Raw genomic sequence first — 18,234 nt, forward strand, 5'->3', positions numbered from 1 at the left:
CGGGGGATGCTGCCAGTGGGGGTGCTGGCGGTGTCGGCAGTGTGGGGTGCCGGCGGTGTCAGGTGGCGGGCGCCATCTTTTTTTCCTCCTTTGTAGTGTTTTCAATGGGCTTAACGCTGATTGGCTGAGAGCCGTGACAGACGGCTCTCTCAGCCAATCAGCGTTAAGCCCGCTGAAAACAAAACCTTGCGACTCGACAGAGGGGGTGGCGAGGTTTTGCCTTGGGTCAAGGTTCCGGAGCAGGCAAGGAGATATCGCCCCGGATCCCCAAAATTCGGGTGGGTCCGGTTCTCAGGGAGCCGGACCCGCTCATCTCTATATTATATATATAATATATATATATATATATTATAAATATATATTAATATGTGTGTGCTGGCCCGATACATAGCGCCCTGTAATCGTACACGGCGCAGCTGTGCGTGATTGGGGGCATGGCCTAATTTCCATAGACCACGCCCCCTGTGTGATGTTATTTGGAGGCGTGCCTGCATGGCACGCCTCCAAATAAAGTCAGGCTGGGGGTAAAGCCCAGCCCTCCGTCACTGAATGGATGCTGCAGGTCCCCAACCTCCCGATGTGACCACCCACGGGCCACCTCGGGGGGGTGTGTGTGTGTAGTGAATCCAACAAATAAGCAGCAAAGATCGGGGTGCCACCCCAAGGACCACCATATGTAAATGTATATCTCATCCAACATTGGAATAAAGGAGGTCACTTACCAGAGTTAAAATGGAAACATCACACTTTAATCATCAAAATCCAGTACAACAGCATGGGGAATTTTGACGTTTCAGTCCTGAAGGACTTTTGTCAAGACTTCAAATAAACATCAGCCATATGAAAAAAGCATTACAGCAGCATCAGTCTCCCATGTATAATAAATGCACAGAAACAATCTCCCTATTTATACCAACCTTAGCTCAAAAAAACCACGCCAAACCAACTATCCCTTACCGAACTATGGACCGGATCTGGGGTCACTTCCGATTTTGGATCCACAATATACAAAAATATATAATCTGTCTGTGTTGGCACAAAAGTATTATTGTCTCCACTTCATATTAATAAATATAACGCTCTTATCGGGTCAATTATTCAAAGTACTCACCAGACACAGCCGAAGAGAACCAACAGTCCGTACAACTATATTGAATCATCTGGAATTGACACATCGGCATGTATCGCACGCACATGTGCCCGTACTTAGCCAAACAACTCAGTGTCTCGATACTAAGGACCTGCGATACATTCAACGCATGTGCCCGCACTTAATAGATATTGAAAAGGCTCGGACAATAGAGCGTCTTGTTAGCAAGACAACTAACTCATAGCATACACGTCCACACCTCACTATTAGTAGAATACTAGTGATGGTAATTATATACAGTATCAAAATATAGTGAACCTATAGCCAATAATTCAGGCAGCTGATTTTGGAGCAAGATAGGGTATATATAAGAGCATCCCATAGATCAAATATATCAAAACACACATAGCAAACACCTTCTTGAAAAAATATCTAAATAACTCTAAAAACCCATCAAAATGTATAATAGCAGCATAAGTACATAGGTTAATATAGAGAGAACCCATCATTCATCAAAGAGTATTATTTCTTGTACTCATCAGATTTGATTCATTCAAACCTCTCTGTGTCATTGTCCCAATTTTATGAATCCATCAACTTTCCATTTTTTTTAGCTGTAACACCCTAGCCCCTCCACATACAAGTGGAGGTACCCTATCAATGAATCTACATTTTAATGTAGCAACCGGGTGGCCCAACTTTAAAAAGCGCATTGCCGCCGATTTATTAGTAACTCCCGTAATGAAGGCTTGACGTATAGAGAGGCGGTGATTTGCCATTCTGTCCCTAAAGCATCTTGTGGTCATACCCGGATAACACAATCCACACGGGCAGGGCAACATATATATATATAAGACGATTCATTGTACATCATCATTTATATCTTCAACCTATGCCCTATCATTCGATGAGAGAAGTATGGTCCATTTTGCATCGCCCCATAAGTTACACAACCGGAGCATTTATAGCATCCTGGTTTCGGGCTTCTTATAAGGGCTATAAGATTAGCCAAAGTCTATTGCGATATTGACCAACATCGATGGACGGGGGGGGGGGACTGGGGGTGTGGGCAGGGGAGCAGCAGCATGTCATCGCTCACAATATCCCCAGATTGGGATGCATGTACAGCCGACTGGGGATATTGTTAACGACCCACGGGAGCACGCATTGTTGGTCTTTCGGACCATACTCACTAGACGACATGAACGATATATCGTTGAACGATATCGTTATCGTTCATATTGTTCACTTATCATCTAGTGTGTACGTAGCGTAAGTTCCATGTCATAGTCAATCCAATCTTGTACGACAACTGCTTCACCTTTATAAGTAGGTCTAATTACAAGGTTCTTATTGTCCTTTAATGCACGAAGGGCCATTCTCTCATCTCTTGTGAGGTTGTTGTCATACATTTTTTGGCTGGCAGCAGTCATCACATCATGTTCAGTCAGTCTCAAATACGTTTTCAAGCCAGCATTATTCGAAGGGGGGATCAAAAGATGAAGCTCTCTTAAATTTAGTATTAGCAGCATTATCATCACTTGATGATACAGAAAAGTATACTCTTAATCTAATTGTTTGGCCAACTTGTAATGATCTATACCACAATTGAAGGGGTTATGACAATATAAAGGCACAAAAGAAAGATCCCTAGATAGTAATTTAATTTCAGGGTGAGATAAGGGGGTACTAGATAGGTTAAACGGTATACAATCGGGAAGCCGGCTGCCTTAATACCGGCAGCCGGCTTCCCGACTGTCATATCACGATTCCGGTTAAACACAGGGTAGGGTCCACATTCTCTCTCTCTATGTGTGCGTGGGTGGTGTGTGCGTGCGTGCGTGCGTGCGCGTGCGTGCGTGCGCGTGCGTGCGTGCGTGTGTGTGTGTTGAGACAGAGTAACCATTCAGCAAATGCCCTAACAAATATGGCGGATGACGGTTGACGGGTGCCTCACGAGGTCACACATTGTCCCGCCCAGAGACGATCGTGTGAAAACGTCACTTCCAGATCCGCATGGTCCTTTTCTCCTTAGTCGGGCCGCCGTGCGGGTGTGTATGGGAAGCTGGGGCCGTTGTGTAATCCGGGTGTGAGTGGGGGTCCTGTTTGCGGATCGGGATGAGCCGCTGGGCGGGTGCCAAATGGCTGCGTCAGTAAGATAGGGTGTCTTCCCTGCGGGCATGTTTTACAGAGCCGGCCGCGCACACACCGAGTGCCACATCGCTGCACATGGCGCCGGCCTGGCCCTGCAGCTGCTGCCCAGCGCTATGTGCGTGGTGAGCGGCCCCAGTGCTGTATGCGGGGCTGCTTGTTACTGAGCCCCCAGGATATGAGGGACATGTTACTACTGACAAGGAAATGTGACTCCTGCTCAGTGTGTGCTGCAGCATAGGATGTACGTGAGTGCAATCTGCTCGGCACTTACAGTCCCTCCATGACCTGTTCCATCAGGTACAAAATGCTCTGCTCCTGGACTTCCCTCTTAATTTATGATTGCAGCCACCTGTGCTGAAACACCTCTCATCAACTACCTAGTTCAACACAGGTGACTGCAATCGTTAATTAAGAGAAGTCCAGGAGCAGAGCATTTTGTACCTGATGGAAGGGGCCATGTTGGAGGGTAGGCACTTAGGGACTGAGGTTTGTCTTTTATGAGCTGTCAGTGCACATACATGATACACTTGTGGGTTCGCCATTGAAATAAAGCCATTGACCTATCCCAATGTGTTCCTGTGCCAGTTTGGGCTCCCTGAAAATTGGGACACTGATGGAACTTTATACGTCATGTGACCTATTTTATAAAAATATTTTTTTAATCGCAATTAAAAACTTATAATTTCACAGCTACTGTTGGGGTCAGTTGAACATGGAATATTCCTTAATATGTGTGTGGCCTCCCCACCATACGCCTTACTGCAACTTTATTTCTTTCAGGACATCCGGAAGGCGCTAAGATGCAGATCTTTGTAAAAACCCTCACTGGGAAAACCATCACGCTTGAGGTTGAGCCCAGCGATACTATTGAAAATGTTAAGGCCAAGATTCAGGACAAGGAAGGTGAGTGCCTCAAGTGTAGTATAAAGTCTGGTACACTAAAAATCAAAAACAGAAAAAAAAAAGCATTTGGTGCTAAATAAATAGATATACCCACCAGCGCTCAGTGAGTTTCTATAGTATAAAATACCACTTTGTTCGATGACTGGAAAGTTAAACTGTCAAATGGATTTCTATACATAGGGGTTAATCCAATTAAGTGCAAATTGTGAGTAGTGAGTTTTTCATGCACACCATAGAATTCTCCAATCCAATTAAAAATGCCTATTCACAGTACTTGCAACGGAGGTTTGTGAAATGACTGCTAAATGCGATATGAGATGTGCATGAAAGTGTGGAGAACCACCCAAAATTGATCATTTCATTAGCAGGACTGTATAGAAGGCTGTTTGTGGGCATTAGGAAAGTACTGAAGGTTTTTAAATGGTTTCAAATAGCTGATTTGTGTGTTGTTTTTTTTTTTTTTTTTATGCAAAAAAGTGATAAAAAGCAAATTTTTCTTGTTTAGTCTCAAACGATTTACAGGTTGAGTCTCCCATATCCAAAATACTTGGGACCAGGGGTATTTTGGATAACTGAATATTCCATATTTTTGAATATTTGCATTTCATAATGAAATATCTTGGGAATAGGACCCAAATATACACAGAATGCATTTGTTATATACACCTTATACACACAGGCTGCAGGTCATTTTATACATTATTTTCAATAATTTTGTGGCTCAAGCAAAGTTTGTGTACAGAAATTAAATTAATTTGTTTCATATACACCTTATACACACAGCTTGAAGGTAATTTTATACAATATTTTAATAATTTGTGCCTTAGACAAAGTTTGTGTACATTGAACCATCAAAAATCAAATGTTTAATTATCTCAATCATGCTAAAATAATTCTGTATTTTGGAATATCTGGTTATGGGAGACTTAACCTGTAAATGAAAAAGGCAAAAGAAATAGGAAAAAACTGATTTTGGTATACTTTGAAACATTGTAAAAAAAAGTAAATAAAAGAAAAAAAGCTGTAATTAAATTTGGGGTTCTAAACTAATGAAAAAGTTGTTGGTTTTTTTTGGGGGGTGGGGTTAATTTCCCTCACTTACCTGGAGGTGCGAATGGAAAAATGTGAATTCACTCTGACTGATTTAGTGTGTCAAGGGGGGCATCCACTACACGATTCTAGCTGGCGATTGAACGATAACGACGTAGTTATCGTTCAATCGTTTAAAAATCGTGCAGTGTTTGATCGTGAACGATGCATGCTCTCGCTGGTCGTTTGATCGTCTTGTCAGTCGACTGAACATGCAGGTCAATTTCACTTGATCTATTACAGATAGTTTGCAAATCGTTTAGACAAAGATAAAATTTCAAGGGAAAATGGCTTAGAGCTTGGACAGGGAGTAGATCGTCTAGTGGATGTGCCCCTTTAATAGTTGGATTGCAAAATGAATTCGCTATGCAAATTAGAAGAGAAAACAGCAACTTGCAATTCTCATCTAATCGGATTGACCTCATAGTAGGGTGAATCGTCCAGTGAATGAACGGTTAAGGGGATGTTGTACATAAAAGATACAACATAACTATTTTGAGGCATGTGATATCCTTATTACTATGTATAAAAATGCATTGCTATTTAAAAGATTGAAGGAAAAGTTGAAATTTCACAACCATACAATGAGAGGTTTAGAAATGGAATGTGTATATAATAGTGGTATCCCGATGGGTCGGTTAAGTATACTTAAGCTGGCTACACACTAGACCAACTTACATCCAACCATCCAACTAGTTGATTGGTTGGAATTAAAATCTGGTAAGGGATGAAAGCAAATGACAATCAGCAATTTGCTCCCAAACGCCAGAAAATGGACTAAAACCTGTTGTTTGAACAAATTGTTTAGATCAAACATTTAACAAACTTGTCAGATGACCATTTTCATCTGTTTTCTGGCATTTAGGAGCAAATTGCTGATCATTTACTCTCATACGTTACCAGATTTTCATTTCAACCAATCAACTAGTTGGCTGGTTGGATGAAAGTTGGTCTAGTGTGGGGCCAGTTTAACGCTCCCTTCTTGTAGCTTAACCCCTTCGTGCCTTAAGCTAACCGTCCCCTTTAGGTGTCAATTCTTTTTTTGAACTGATGTTTGTTTTGTGTAAATATTATATGTAATAAGTAGTCTTTGTAGGTTATACCATAGCTGCAGTTTTTTTATTTTTTTTCCAACACCCAGTTTTGGCCCATATACACTGATTATTTCACGTTGCATGCAAATAGTATATAATTTTTAGGTTGTATATTTGTAAACGTTTTTGACGAAGCACTTATTTATCTCTTTAGTGTCATGGTTAGGATGTTTCACTTGTAAAGAGATCATCTTTGATTTTTTTTTTTTCCCCTGTTTTGCTTCCAAATGTACAATATTTTGGTTGTGATCCCTCCTGCCATTATTTAAATTAAAGTGACTATTCTTGGGGGATTTTGTATTGCCCAGGCAGGATATGCAAAAGAGTAGTAAGTTATAGCTGATGTATGGCAATGATATACTTAATAGACCATCCCTTGGGCAAACATTGACTATATGGGGAAACTTTTATTTTTGAAACAAATTAACTTAACTTTTATGATGGGTCAGTCTTGGTGCTTATTGCTCACCCCTGTTCTAGGGGAAGATTCCCCTACTGTGCAGTCTTGCAGAATTGAAGCTAAAAATTATGTGAGTTCTGTATTCTGTGTCACGTGATAACAGGGCACAAAAAGTAGTTTTCTATTAGTCTGTTAAACAGCAGTAGCTTATGTTACTATACTTCTGTGTTTTCCAGGTATCCCCCCTGATCAGCAGCGTCTGATCTTTGCTGGCAAGCAGCTTGAAGATGGGCGTACTCTGTCTGACTACAACATCCAGAAAGGTATGATTCATACATAAAATGTCACTCACTTTCTAAGTTCCATATTAAATCTGCTGCCCTTTATGATGAAGCAGGATAGGACCAATGTGTTTCTCTGTGTATTTAGTGTTAACCTGGTTTTAATAAACTTTCTTTTGAGATGTTTTTTTATTTTTATTTTTTTTTAACCTTTCAGAGTCAACCTTGCATCTGGTGCTGCGTCTGCGTGGTGGTATCATTGAGCCTTCCCTTCGCCAACTTGCCCAGAAGTACAACTGTGACAAAATGATTTGCCGCAAGTAAGTGTACAGTTCCTTTAATTATTCTGCATAACATTGCCACAATATATGTTGAAGTAGTACGATGTAGAATGATTAGTCACGTGTAGTCTGTAGAGATGAGTATGTTAAATTGTAAGAATCTGCAAGGTGCCTTTGTTATGAGGATCATACATTATATTAAAGGCAATGAAACACAATTTATTTATTTTTTTCTGTTAGCTGATCCTTCTCTGTAAAAATTACAAAATGGCTATAGCGCGTTTCAGACACACCAGATTAATGTGTATTTGAAAGAAGGAGAAAACGGCTCATTACTTAAAGCCTAATCTAACAATTGTCCTTTACATATTAGTGTTTCTGCTAAGCTGCGGAAACGGCAAGGCGCTGGGGAGGTTGGCTGGGAGTCTCTCATAAAGGGGTCGGGGGTGTGGCCTTGGGGCACGCCTCCAATTTGTCACGCTTGGGGGATCACTGCTGGATGATAGACCTCCGTAAATACTGGGCTTTCCCCAAGCTCTTCCCTCAAGGTGACTAGATGCTGTGTGCATGTATTCACTAGGCAGTGATTGGTCACCGCAACTTTTCCCACCTGTGGGCCGTGGGTGGAGAATGCTGAGGGCATGCAGTTTTAGTGCGGTGCGGCACCCTGCTAAAACAAGCTAGTGGGAACACTATATTCAAATTGATTTTCCCAATTTAAGTTCTATGTAAATTCACTGTTTACATGTGTTTTGTGTAGTTACTATTATTTTGGACTAACTCCTAATGCTGGATGCACATATGCAGTAGTCTCTCATCCAATTTTATTTACCAGAACTTTGGCCAGTCTAGCGACACAGTTTGAAAGCCACGACTGATGCATCTAGTTATTTGCTGAACTACTGGATGGCAAGGTGTCCTGTACAGTTTGCTTAGCAGATGATTAAACACGTGTTCTGACTTGTGTTGGTACTAGAAATGCATGTCATTTAGATAAATGAAACAACACTATGCAGTTTCTATAGCTTATGCTATAGCATTTAATACATTTTCTTTGTGCTATAATGGTAGTTGTGATTTTTTTTTTTTATGTGAGACAGTAGTTTTGCACAGTGGTTAGTATCTCATGGCATTGAATTTGATTTTAACTAGTCTCCTATCGGTGTGACATTTGCTCTCCCAAGTCTCCATCTGTGTGGGTTTCCTTCTACACTCCAAAAACCTACTGAGAGGTTAATTTGCTTTTAACAAAATTAATCTTATGTTGCATACACATGGAACCATATTGTCAATGATATTAACGATAACAATATCGTTCATACAGTTCAATATTGTTCTGTGTGTATGCAAGACATCGTTAACAATGTGCGCTCCTTGGGATAGTAACAATATATTTCATCAGCCATACTTGCAGGTCAATCTGACGATCTTGTCAGATCCTGCAAGTACGGGGATGCAGCCGGTGACGTCACTGAACGATATCGTTAATGATATCGTTCAGTGTGTATGCTCAATGTGGGGAACGACATTGAGCCCGGCAGGTGAGGGGACAACACTGAATTATATCGCTCATGGAACCATATCGCTCCGTGTGTACCCGGCTTAAGTCTGTGGTGTTGCGCTCCCAGCTTCTCCGGAGCTTGAACCGATGGCAATGCTTAAATACTGTAAAAGCGCTAAAGAGAATTATAATGTGTTTAGGTAATTTGTAAGATTCAAACATGTCCTTAGATGCAGGTTTCAGTTTATAGGATTATTGCTTATTTGTAGACATTTGTGAATGTTCAGACTACCTTTTGCCTAATTAAACATGTACATTGATATCCCTGTTATTAGTTGGTATTATGGCCAGTACAAACGGGACAATCAGACAACGATCAGATATCATTGTATGATCGTCCTGCATGGGCTGGATGTTAGATATTGAACATGCACCAACCCCCAAACGATGCCCGATCAATGATCGTGGGTCCCTATAGCAAACAGGCTAACCTGGTCAATATCGACCAGGTTGGCCTGCATGCACGGGCGATGGTCTATATCGACCATACTTGCCCGCGCTTCGACCATTGTTTGAGGGGTTAAAAAAAAAGAACGATATAGTTAGCGTTCTTTTTATCTGACCGTGTATGCACCATTACTGTCTCATGGTTTTGTAAACATTTTTTTTATGAATTTTTTTTTTAATCCTCCTTTTACATGGCTACATTGTAGGATAAAGTTCTTTCATAAATTCTAATTGATCTAAATCAGTTGAGGGCAATAAGCTGCTTTCCAGGTGTTGTGGAACTACTCCCAGCATGCCCTGCCAAAGTTTTCCTATTTGGCCATGCTGAAATTGTTGCAGAGCATGTTGGGATGTGTAGCACAACAGTAGCTGGAGGGCTGCTTATTGCTCACCCCTGATCTAAAGTAAGGCTAACCCACTCCCCTGTGTGCACTAGTTTTCAGGTCTTGCATGGGAAAATAGCCTTTGAATAACCCCCAAAATGGCAGTCTTATTAGTTTGAGGCAGTGTTAATTAATTAATTTGCTCAACCACCCTTTAGTTGTTTTCTTTTTTCTTATACATTTTCTGAGTTTTGTGAAGCTGTTAAGCAGAGTTATGTGCACACTTCTAATGGTTAGTCTAATAATGCCTGCTTGCATTTCAGATGCTATGCCCGTCTTCATCCACGTGCTGTAAACTGCCGCAAGAAGAAGTGTGGACACACCAACAACCTGCGTCCCAAGAAGAAGCTCAAATAAACTCTTCTACTACTTTGTTTTTTTGACTGTTGTTGAAAAATAAAAAAAAATCTCACCTTTTTTTTGCTTTTAGTAACTTTCTTTCTATTAATATTTATATCTGATGTTCAATGTGTTTATTTTAATGAGTGCACGTATTCATAATGTTAGAACAATAGAAGGTTTAGCACATAGCAGTCATTACCAGACTCTTGTGTACTACCTGCTTAGTTCAGTCAGAATTGAATTTATAATTCATGTACACAGGCCCGATTTCAGTTAACTGCTGTAAGACTTTTGCGAAAAACATATTGGGTACTAAAAATTAGGGAAAAAATTATTTTAATTAGTGTCATTTGGGCAATAATGACATGTCATTTTTGGGGTAAAAAAATTATGGAATATGAGTTTAAAGTAGAGGGTCAGGTATTTTGGGGGAGGATGTATGGTTGAGACATGTTTCAAATTGCAGGTGGCTGTACCAGGTGTGTTACAAAAATACTTGCACCCATTTTATTGTACCTCTAATTTAACGGCAACATATATTTTGCCCAAAGAAATTTGCTGGAATTTTTCCACTGTGATGACAAAATGCATATAACAGCCATTTGACACAAGTTAAGAACCCCAATGACTTTTATTAGGGCCACTAATACACTTCTATATTGTTTTCCTATCTGTTTGCCTTTTTTTGGGGTACAGACAATTTCCTCTGACGTACTTTTCGCCGGTTACACCATGGACAGTTTTCGGAACAATGCCGCATTGCGGATTTTGGAATTGGTTTTAATTTTATTTTTAGGGTTTACAAATTATATTTGCGGTAACGTGACTGGTTGGACATTAAAGCTACCTACACACTATACAATTATTGGGCTAATTTGCGAATAATCGGGTGATAGGCCTGATTTAGTGTTTCACCAATAAAACTGTTAGAAAACATTCACAAACAATTCTTTAGATTATCTGATCTGTCAAGAATCAATCTCTGCCTCAAATTCCTGATATCGAGCAGTGTGTGCGCATTTTCAATAATCTGCTCATATTTTCTATGTTCTCCTGTCACCATGTGGGTGGATATATGCAAAATCAGTGGTGTGGTGAAAAATTGCATAATGTGTAGCACAGATATTGGGGCTATAAATTTACCAATAAATTCTTGTTTCTTGTCCCAATTAAAAAAAAAAAAATTAACATCTGACCGTGTGTAGCTAGCTTTAGAACTTGAATCAAGTATTAAAATATATATCTGTAAAGTATTAAAATGAGTTCAGCTATTCGTAAGTATACCTGATCAATGTGGCCATGTATATTTACTGTTTGTGTACGAGTAAATACCACAGTGGAGATGTTCCTGGAGCTAGCTCACAAACATCTGCCAAAAGTCTAATGGCTAGAAAGATTGCTTAAAGATGCAATATAATAAATACAGGCCTCAAGAAGTCCAGGGACACAAATCTTGGTTAATGTCATATGGATGTTTAAAACACAGTTCTGTGTGGAGATTTGTATATTAAGACACAATGTTTGAACACAAGAAATTGGCTACAAAAATACTTTGGTATATTAATACATATGCTGGTTTTGCTAAAACTTTTCAAATATATCCGCATACAAAAGTATAGGCCCCCATACATCTGCTGGTTGTTTCACCAATACCACGATCTTACCAGAAACGCTAATTGGAAATGCCGATCGGTGGCTATTGATCGACTATCTGTCGGGAAATTGCGGAAATTCTTCATATTAAAAATTGCCAATTTGCTGATCACTATCCTATTTTGATTGATGAGTGAAATGCAACATGTTGGATTTCAGATGCCCCAACCTTGGTCTGGGGAGTAGGGAATTGGCCCAATACATCAGCTGTATGCTGGCCTTAAGTCGTTGGTTCTCTAAACCTAATCCCAATTCTTGCTGTTGGGATTCTGGCGCCGACAGCCGGGATATCAACTACATCCCCTTACATGATGTGTAACACATGACACCAGGCACTTCTCAGCACCTGTCACCCTGAATATAAACCTGAATTAAGGGTCTAGTTATCAAGCTTTTTGGGTCTGAAAATAATTTAATCAAAATTAAGTAATGCAGGAGAGGGCTTTAATGCCTTTTTGTGGTGATTTCATTGGCATAAACACCTCTGCTTTAACTGGACACGAATACTCCCAATTTAATAGGATGGCACTGTAGGGCAGGGATATTCAACATGCAGCCCTCCAGTGGAACGTCACATTCCCTGCAACAGTGTTGGCATGCTCTAATAGCAAAACTAGCAGGGCATCCCTGGATGTGTAGTTCCACAGCCGTTGGATGGCCACATGTTGGAAACCCCTGCTGTAGAGCTTCCTCTCCATTGGTTTTCCACATTAGCAGGTATACGAATACTGGGAATGGGGAGAGAGAGAAATTCCACAGAAGGGGAAAAAGTAGGAATAAAGCATGTAAAATATGCAACGGCCAGCATTCTGTTTGGTGGCCACGTGCTGGGTAGCTGCATGGTGTAGTGTGCAGAGGGGGGCATTAAGCTATGTGAGTATTGCTGGGAGAGAGCACCCTGCGTGGTCTCTGTCCGATGGCGCTAGTACCCCAGACTGCTGAAGGCGGAACCACTGACCTTATGTGCTGCTGTGCATGTGCAGCCTTGACGTGGGTCTTTTGCTCTGTCCTCCATACTGAAATCAGATGCACCTGCAAGTCTCCATAATGGAGTGTGTAAGACTGTGTTACAGAGGCCAGTGACCCTGCTATTTCCACTGCGCCGGTACCGCTGTGTAATATCCAGTGTGTGCATTAGGCATAGCCATCGGTGGTTAACCTTGATGTGTAACCATTGGCATGTACCATTGATGGTCAGCTTTGCTCTATTGGGTAGTGGGCCAATCAGATTTGGGGATGGGGTGGAGCTACGCTTCTTGTCCCGGCGCCAGGGAGGGAAAACCAAATCGGTGCCATCAATGGTGGAGAACCATTGGATCTCTGCCATCGATGGAAAAACGTCAGGCATTGGTGGTTAACCACTGATGATTGGTAATCATTGATGGCCATCCCTTGTGTGCATACTTCACTGCCACCACTGCATGTATACACCCAAGTGATGCTCCAGTTTGTCCACACAACACCTGTGTTCTTGTATATATTCCTGGCTGGATCTGGTGCATACATTAAATGTGCACTGTGTACCTGTTGTATATACCTAATGTATTGTCATCTTGCAAACTTGTCCTGGTTAATAAACCAAAGACCTGGTTCAGTGACGTGTGGACTGACCTCCATCACACACTGCTGCCACCTATTCCAACTTAAGGCTCTGCCAATATGTATGAAGCATTTAGGCTTTAAACAGCATGTCTATGGTGGCAATGGCACTGTGGTGTGCGTGAGACGTGTTTGATAGTCAGAGGCTGTACATTGTGGGTATGAAATTGTGAAGAGAATACAGCAGCTACGATTTATAAAGTGGGTGTAGGGCTATATGGGCATGAGACAGTTTATGGTGGGCATGAGGTAGGTAAGTTGCCATGCACTGTGTATAGTGGCTACAAGAGCATGAGGCAGAGTGCCAGCTTTGGGCGCTGACAGGAGGGAACAGTTTGGTTCCCCTTACAATGTTACAGGGATAGGAGAGGATGTGTCTGGGCATCAGACAGCCAGTGCAGTGAGGTCTAGGAGAAGAAGGCTGCTTGTTCCAGGCAGACACAATAGCAGAATACAGAGCCGTAACTAGACTTTTTGGTGCCCTGTGCCATAGAGAGCGCCCCCCCCTCTTAGGAAAATGGCTGCACTGGTGAATTATTTGAGGGTAGCAGTTGTTAAAGTGTACACATGAGTGGCCCAGCACGAAAAAAACTGGTTCTGTGCGCAAGGCCTGTGGTCGTAAACAGCTACTGTATGCTCTATCGCAGGGATTCCCAACCACGGTCCTCAAGGCACATTAAACAGTTCAGGATTTAAGGATAGCCATATTTGAGCACTTTAGTACCTTAGTTTTCTACTTCAGGGTCCATAGGGTATCCACAGGATACCTTGGGGTATAGGTGTGACGTCAGTCGCAGGGCACCAAAGAGTTAAGCTTTCAGCCTCCCAGGATGCACTAGGTCCCCCTCCTATACCCCGCCCCCGGGCCAAGGCACCTCAGTTTAGTTTGGTGCCCGGCCGGAGTCGGGTGCACCTGTTGGAGTGGGGGCTAGAAGAGCCCCTGAAGCTTATTCTTCATGCAGCTGTGGCTGCACAACTGGATGAACAGCATGGACAGTCAGTCATGACGTCCATGCTGTCTTCCCTACACCCCGCCGGTACCAGAACGCCGGTACTGATCCGGGGATGCTGGTGGGCGTCTGGGGTCACAGCTAGCGGTGACCCCAGATGCTCCGGACCATGGCCGGATTCAAGGGGGACAGGTAAGCAGCGGGGTCCCGCGGTGGGTCCCCGCTGATCACATGGTCCTAAGTCCCCAGGCAGGGGGCTCCCTGGGGACTGGCTGCAGCGTGGAGCCAGGTGACCAACCTGCGCTTCCACTACCCCCTGGGACAGCGGACCGCAGCAGAGCGGTAGCGCTGCGGCGTCCCAGGGGTTAAATGCATGCCAGGGGAGCGCGCCTTCCCTGTCTCACAGCCGGCGCCTCCCCCGCTGCACACAGCCCTCTCTGCATGCTGCCGACTGGTCCTGTGGCAGCGCTCCTCCCCCAGGCCAGCCTCCTCTCTGCTCCTCGGCGGCCATCTTCTCCAGAACGCATGGTGAACGCTACTGGAAGCGCTGGACGGAAGCATCGTGGTCTGGGTCCCCCCGCATACCTCTCCTCCGCTGTGGTCAGGTCTGTGTATGCAGCGCTGTGTCCTACCAGGCCCTGTGTCTGTGTAGTTGAGTGATCAGCGCTGTTAGTGCAGGAATTGTTATTTTTCTGCATTGTATGTGACTGTGCTAGCGCTGCTGCCTGTAATCTTTTCTTCTCTAAACTGTCAGCTTTATTACTGTCCCTGTTCTTTCTGCTAAAGCCCTTGCGGTGCGGTGCTGCAGGGTGGTCTCTCGCCTATTTAATACTTAATTGGTGAGAGAGGTCACATACGTGGTGCCATCATGTCTGAAAGTGATTTTCCCCTCCGGCTACAGTGTACCACGTGCAAAGTACCGTTAGCGGAGGGGGAGGGTAGCGCGGAGGGCCTTTGCCGGCAGTGTTTGTCCATGGCGCGGCCTATTACGGTTACAGCACCGGCACAGGAGCCGCCCTGGGCTTGTTTCGCTCAGGCGTTAACAGCTTTAGTGGGCCAGTTAGCTCCGCAGCCCGCGTTTACTCCGATGGGTTTGTCCCAGCAGTCTGTGGTGTCGTCACCCATGCAGGGGTTCCCACGACAATTGGTGGTACCCCACAGTCTCCCTATTTCCCCGCTCCCGGGTTCTCAGGAGCCAGCGTGGGTTAACTCCCTGACGAGTTCTGTACAGCACTTGTCGGATGTGTTGCAAGGGGAGTCTGTGATGCGGTCTCATAAAAGGCCGGTGGCGTCTCTGTCCGCTCCTTATGAGGATGACGAAGGGACGTCTGATGATGGGGAGATTCTAGATCCTTACGATCAGGAACCTCTCCATACTAAGGACGCTGATGCTAAGTCCAAAGTATATATTCCTGGACTTATTCGGGCGGTCCGCACAGCCTTGGTGATTGAGGACGAAGTTCCCCCAGCGGCTAAATCTAAGTATGCCTTTTTCAAAGATGTGAAGGGCGATGCCACAGTCTTTCCTCTTTCGGGTCAGTTGGTGGACCATTTAGAGGAGGCGTGGAAACAACCTGGCAAAAGATACCAGCCGCAGAGACGCCTGGCGGTGGCTTATCCGTTCGCGGATAATTATTTTGCGAAGTGGGAATCCCCTCCACAGGTGGATTCTCACGTGACCCGTCTTGTCCGTAGTGCCACACTGCCGATGCCATCCATGTCCTCCCTTAAGGATGCTACGGACCGCAAGGTAGAAATCTGCCTGAAGTCCGCTTATTCCCTTGCAGGGGGGGCAGCACGGCCGGCTATGGCCATTTGCTGGGTTGCCAGAGCGATGGAGCGCTGGGCGGATTCATTAGAGGCTTCTTTTGAATCCGACTGTCCGGCCGATCAGGCGGAGTTGATTGGCAATCTCCGTGATTCGGCCACCTACATCAACGAGGCGGCTCTAGACATTAGTACTCTGGTGTCTAGAATTTCTTCAGCAGCGGTAGCTGCTCGTCGCACCTTGTGGCTGCGATCCTGGAAGGCGGACGCAGATTCCAAGAAAGGTCTGGAAGCGTTGCCGTTTACCGGAGAAGTTCTCTTCGGTCCGGATCTGGATAAGATTGTGGCCACGCTGGCGGCAGCCAAATCTGCCTGTCTCCCGTCGGCCGCTGCTCCTTCTGGTTCGGGACCATCGTCCTTTCGGTCATCTAGGGCCCAGGGCAGGCCCAAACCACAGTCGTTTCCTCGACAGGCTGGCCCTAAGAAATCGGTCAAGCCCCGGAAGCAGGCATGGAGTACCAGACGTCCGGCCCCCAAGCCAGATGACAAGCCTGCGGCCTGACGGTCCGGGCCTCCCTTTGGGGGATCCCAGGGTGGGAGGCCGCCTGCTACAGTTCGCCCAGTGTTGGTCGACCACTACGACAGACACTTGGGTTCTGGAGGTGGTTTCCCACAGATACGCCCTCTCCTTCCGGCACAGACCCCCGGCTCGCTTCTTCACCACGGGTCTCCCATCAGACCGGAACAAGGCTACGGAGCTGCGGAAGGTATTGCACACTATGCTCCAGGCTGGAGTTATAGTGGCGGTTCCATTCTCCCAGAGGGGCCAGGGTTTCTATTCAAATCTATTTTTGGTACAGAAACCCAATGGGTCATATCGTCCGATTCTCAACCTCAAAGCACTCAACAAGTCTTTGCGGGTCCCGAAGTTTCGGATGGAGACCCTACGGTCCATCATTCTGGCGCTGGAACCTGGGGACTACTTGGTGTCATTGGACATACAGGACGCTTACCTGCATGTCCCTATTCTTTGGCGCCATCAACAGTTCCTCAGGTTTGCAATCAGCAGCGACCACTTCCAGTTTCGGGCGTTACCTTTTGGCCTGGCAACAGCACCACGTGTTTTCACCAAGGTGATGGCGGTCATGGCGGCTTCTCTGCGGCTGCAGGGAGTCCGCATGTTGCCGTATTTGGACGACCTGTTATTGGTGGCAGGATCTCCAGAGCTCCTGTTACGCCACTTGGACCTGACCATTGCACTGCTGCAACGGCACGGCTGGCTAATCAACTGGCAGAAGTCCACTCTAATCCCGTCTCGGAGGATTCTGCATCTTGGAGCCTTATTGGACTCGGGACAGCAAAGGATCTTCGTGACGGAGGACAAGATCTCTGCTTTACAGTCAAGGGTGCGCAGTTGTCTGCACAGCCGCCGGGTGTCCTTACACTCGGCGATGAGGTTACTGGGCTCCATGGTGTCGGTGTTCGACATGGTGGAATACGCCCAGTTTCACTCCAGACCTCTGCAGCACCTGATCCTGTCCAAGTGGAACGGGCTGACTCAGTCTCTGAAGTCCCAGACGATTGTGCTCACCCAGGAGGTTCGCCTGTCCCTTACGTGGTGGTTACAGACGACCCACCTCAACAAGGGACGTCCGTTCTGGGTTCCAAATTGGGTCCTGTTGACAACGGACGCCAGTCTTCGGGGCTGGGGAGCAGTTTCGGGTCCACACTTGTTCCAGGGCAGGTGGACGCCGACAGAAGCGGAGCTTCCAATAAATATCTTGGAACTCCGTGCGGTCTTCAATGCTCTCCAGCAGGCACAGCGGTTTCTCCAGGGTTGCCCGGTGCAGGTCCAGTCGGACAACGCTACCACCGTGGCCTACATAAACAGGCAAGGAGGAACTCGCAGTCGGGCGGCTCTCGTAGAGGTCTCTCGGATCCTGGTTTGGGCGGAGCGCAATCTTATGGCCATATCAGCGGTCTTCATCCCGGGAGTGCTCAATTGGGAGGCGGACTTTCTAAGTCGCCAGGACGTTCATCCGGGGGAATGGTCCCTGCACCCGGACGTTTTTCAACTACTGGTGGACAGGTGGGGTCTTCCAGAAATCGACCTCATGGCGTCCCGGCACAACAACAAGTTGCCGGTGTACGGGTCTTGCACAAGAGACGAAGGGGCGTCTCTGGTGGATGCTCTGTCCGTCCGGTGGACGTTCCGGTTCGCATACCTGTTCCCTCCGGTC

The 18,234-nt window shown here is 45.1% G+C and overlaps 1 protein-coding gene across 1 annotated transcript; it reads left to right on the plus strand.

The window, feature by feature from the left end:
• The first annotated feature begins 3,035 nt into the window (after positions 1 to 3,035).
• UBA52 (ubiquitin A-52 residue ribosomal protein fusion product 1) lies at positions 3,036 to 10,100 on the plus strand. Its single transcript, XM_088468949.1, has 5 exons — positions 3,036 to 3,141; positions 4,025 to 4,147; positions 6,967 to 7,053; positions 7,229 to 7,331; positions 9,947 to 10,100. The coding sequence occupies exons 2-5, from the start codon at positions 4,045 to 4,047 to the stop codon at positions 10,038 to 10,040; spliced, it is 387 nt and encodes a 128-aa protein (XP_088325075.1). The 5' UTR covers positions 3,036 to 3,141; positions 4,025 to 4,044; the 3' UTR covers positions 10,041 to 10,100.
• The last annotated feature ends 8,134 nt before the right edge of the window (positions 10,101 to 18,234 follow it).

Source organism: Taudactylus pleione, unplaced genomic scaffold (assembly GCF_031769625.1).
Source record: "Taudactylus pleione unplaced genomic scaffold, aTauple2 ptg000087l, whole genome shotgun sequence".
NCBI lineage: Eukaryota > Metazoa > Chordata > Amphibia > Anura > Myobatrachidae > Taudactylus > Taudactylus pleione.

Bases quoted from the DNA above. Each gene is read 5' to 3' on its own strand.
- UBA52 (XM_088468949.1), top strand. From the start codon at position 4,045: ATGCAGATCTTTGTAAAAACCCTCACTGGGAAAACCATCACGCTTGAG. The intron at 4,148-6,966 runs GTGAGTGCCTCA...TGTGTTTTCCAG, and splicing joins CAAGATTCAGGACAAGGAAG to GTATCCCCCCTGATCAGCAG. The intron at 7,332-9,946 runs GTAAGTGTACAG...CTTGCATTTCAG, and splicing joins GACAAAATGATTTGCCGCAA to ATGCTATGCCCGTCTTCATC.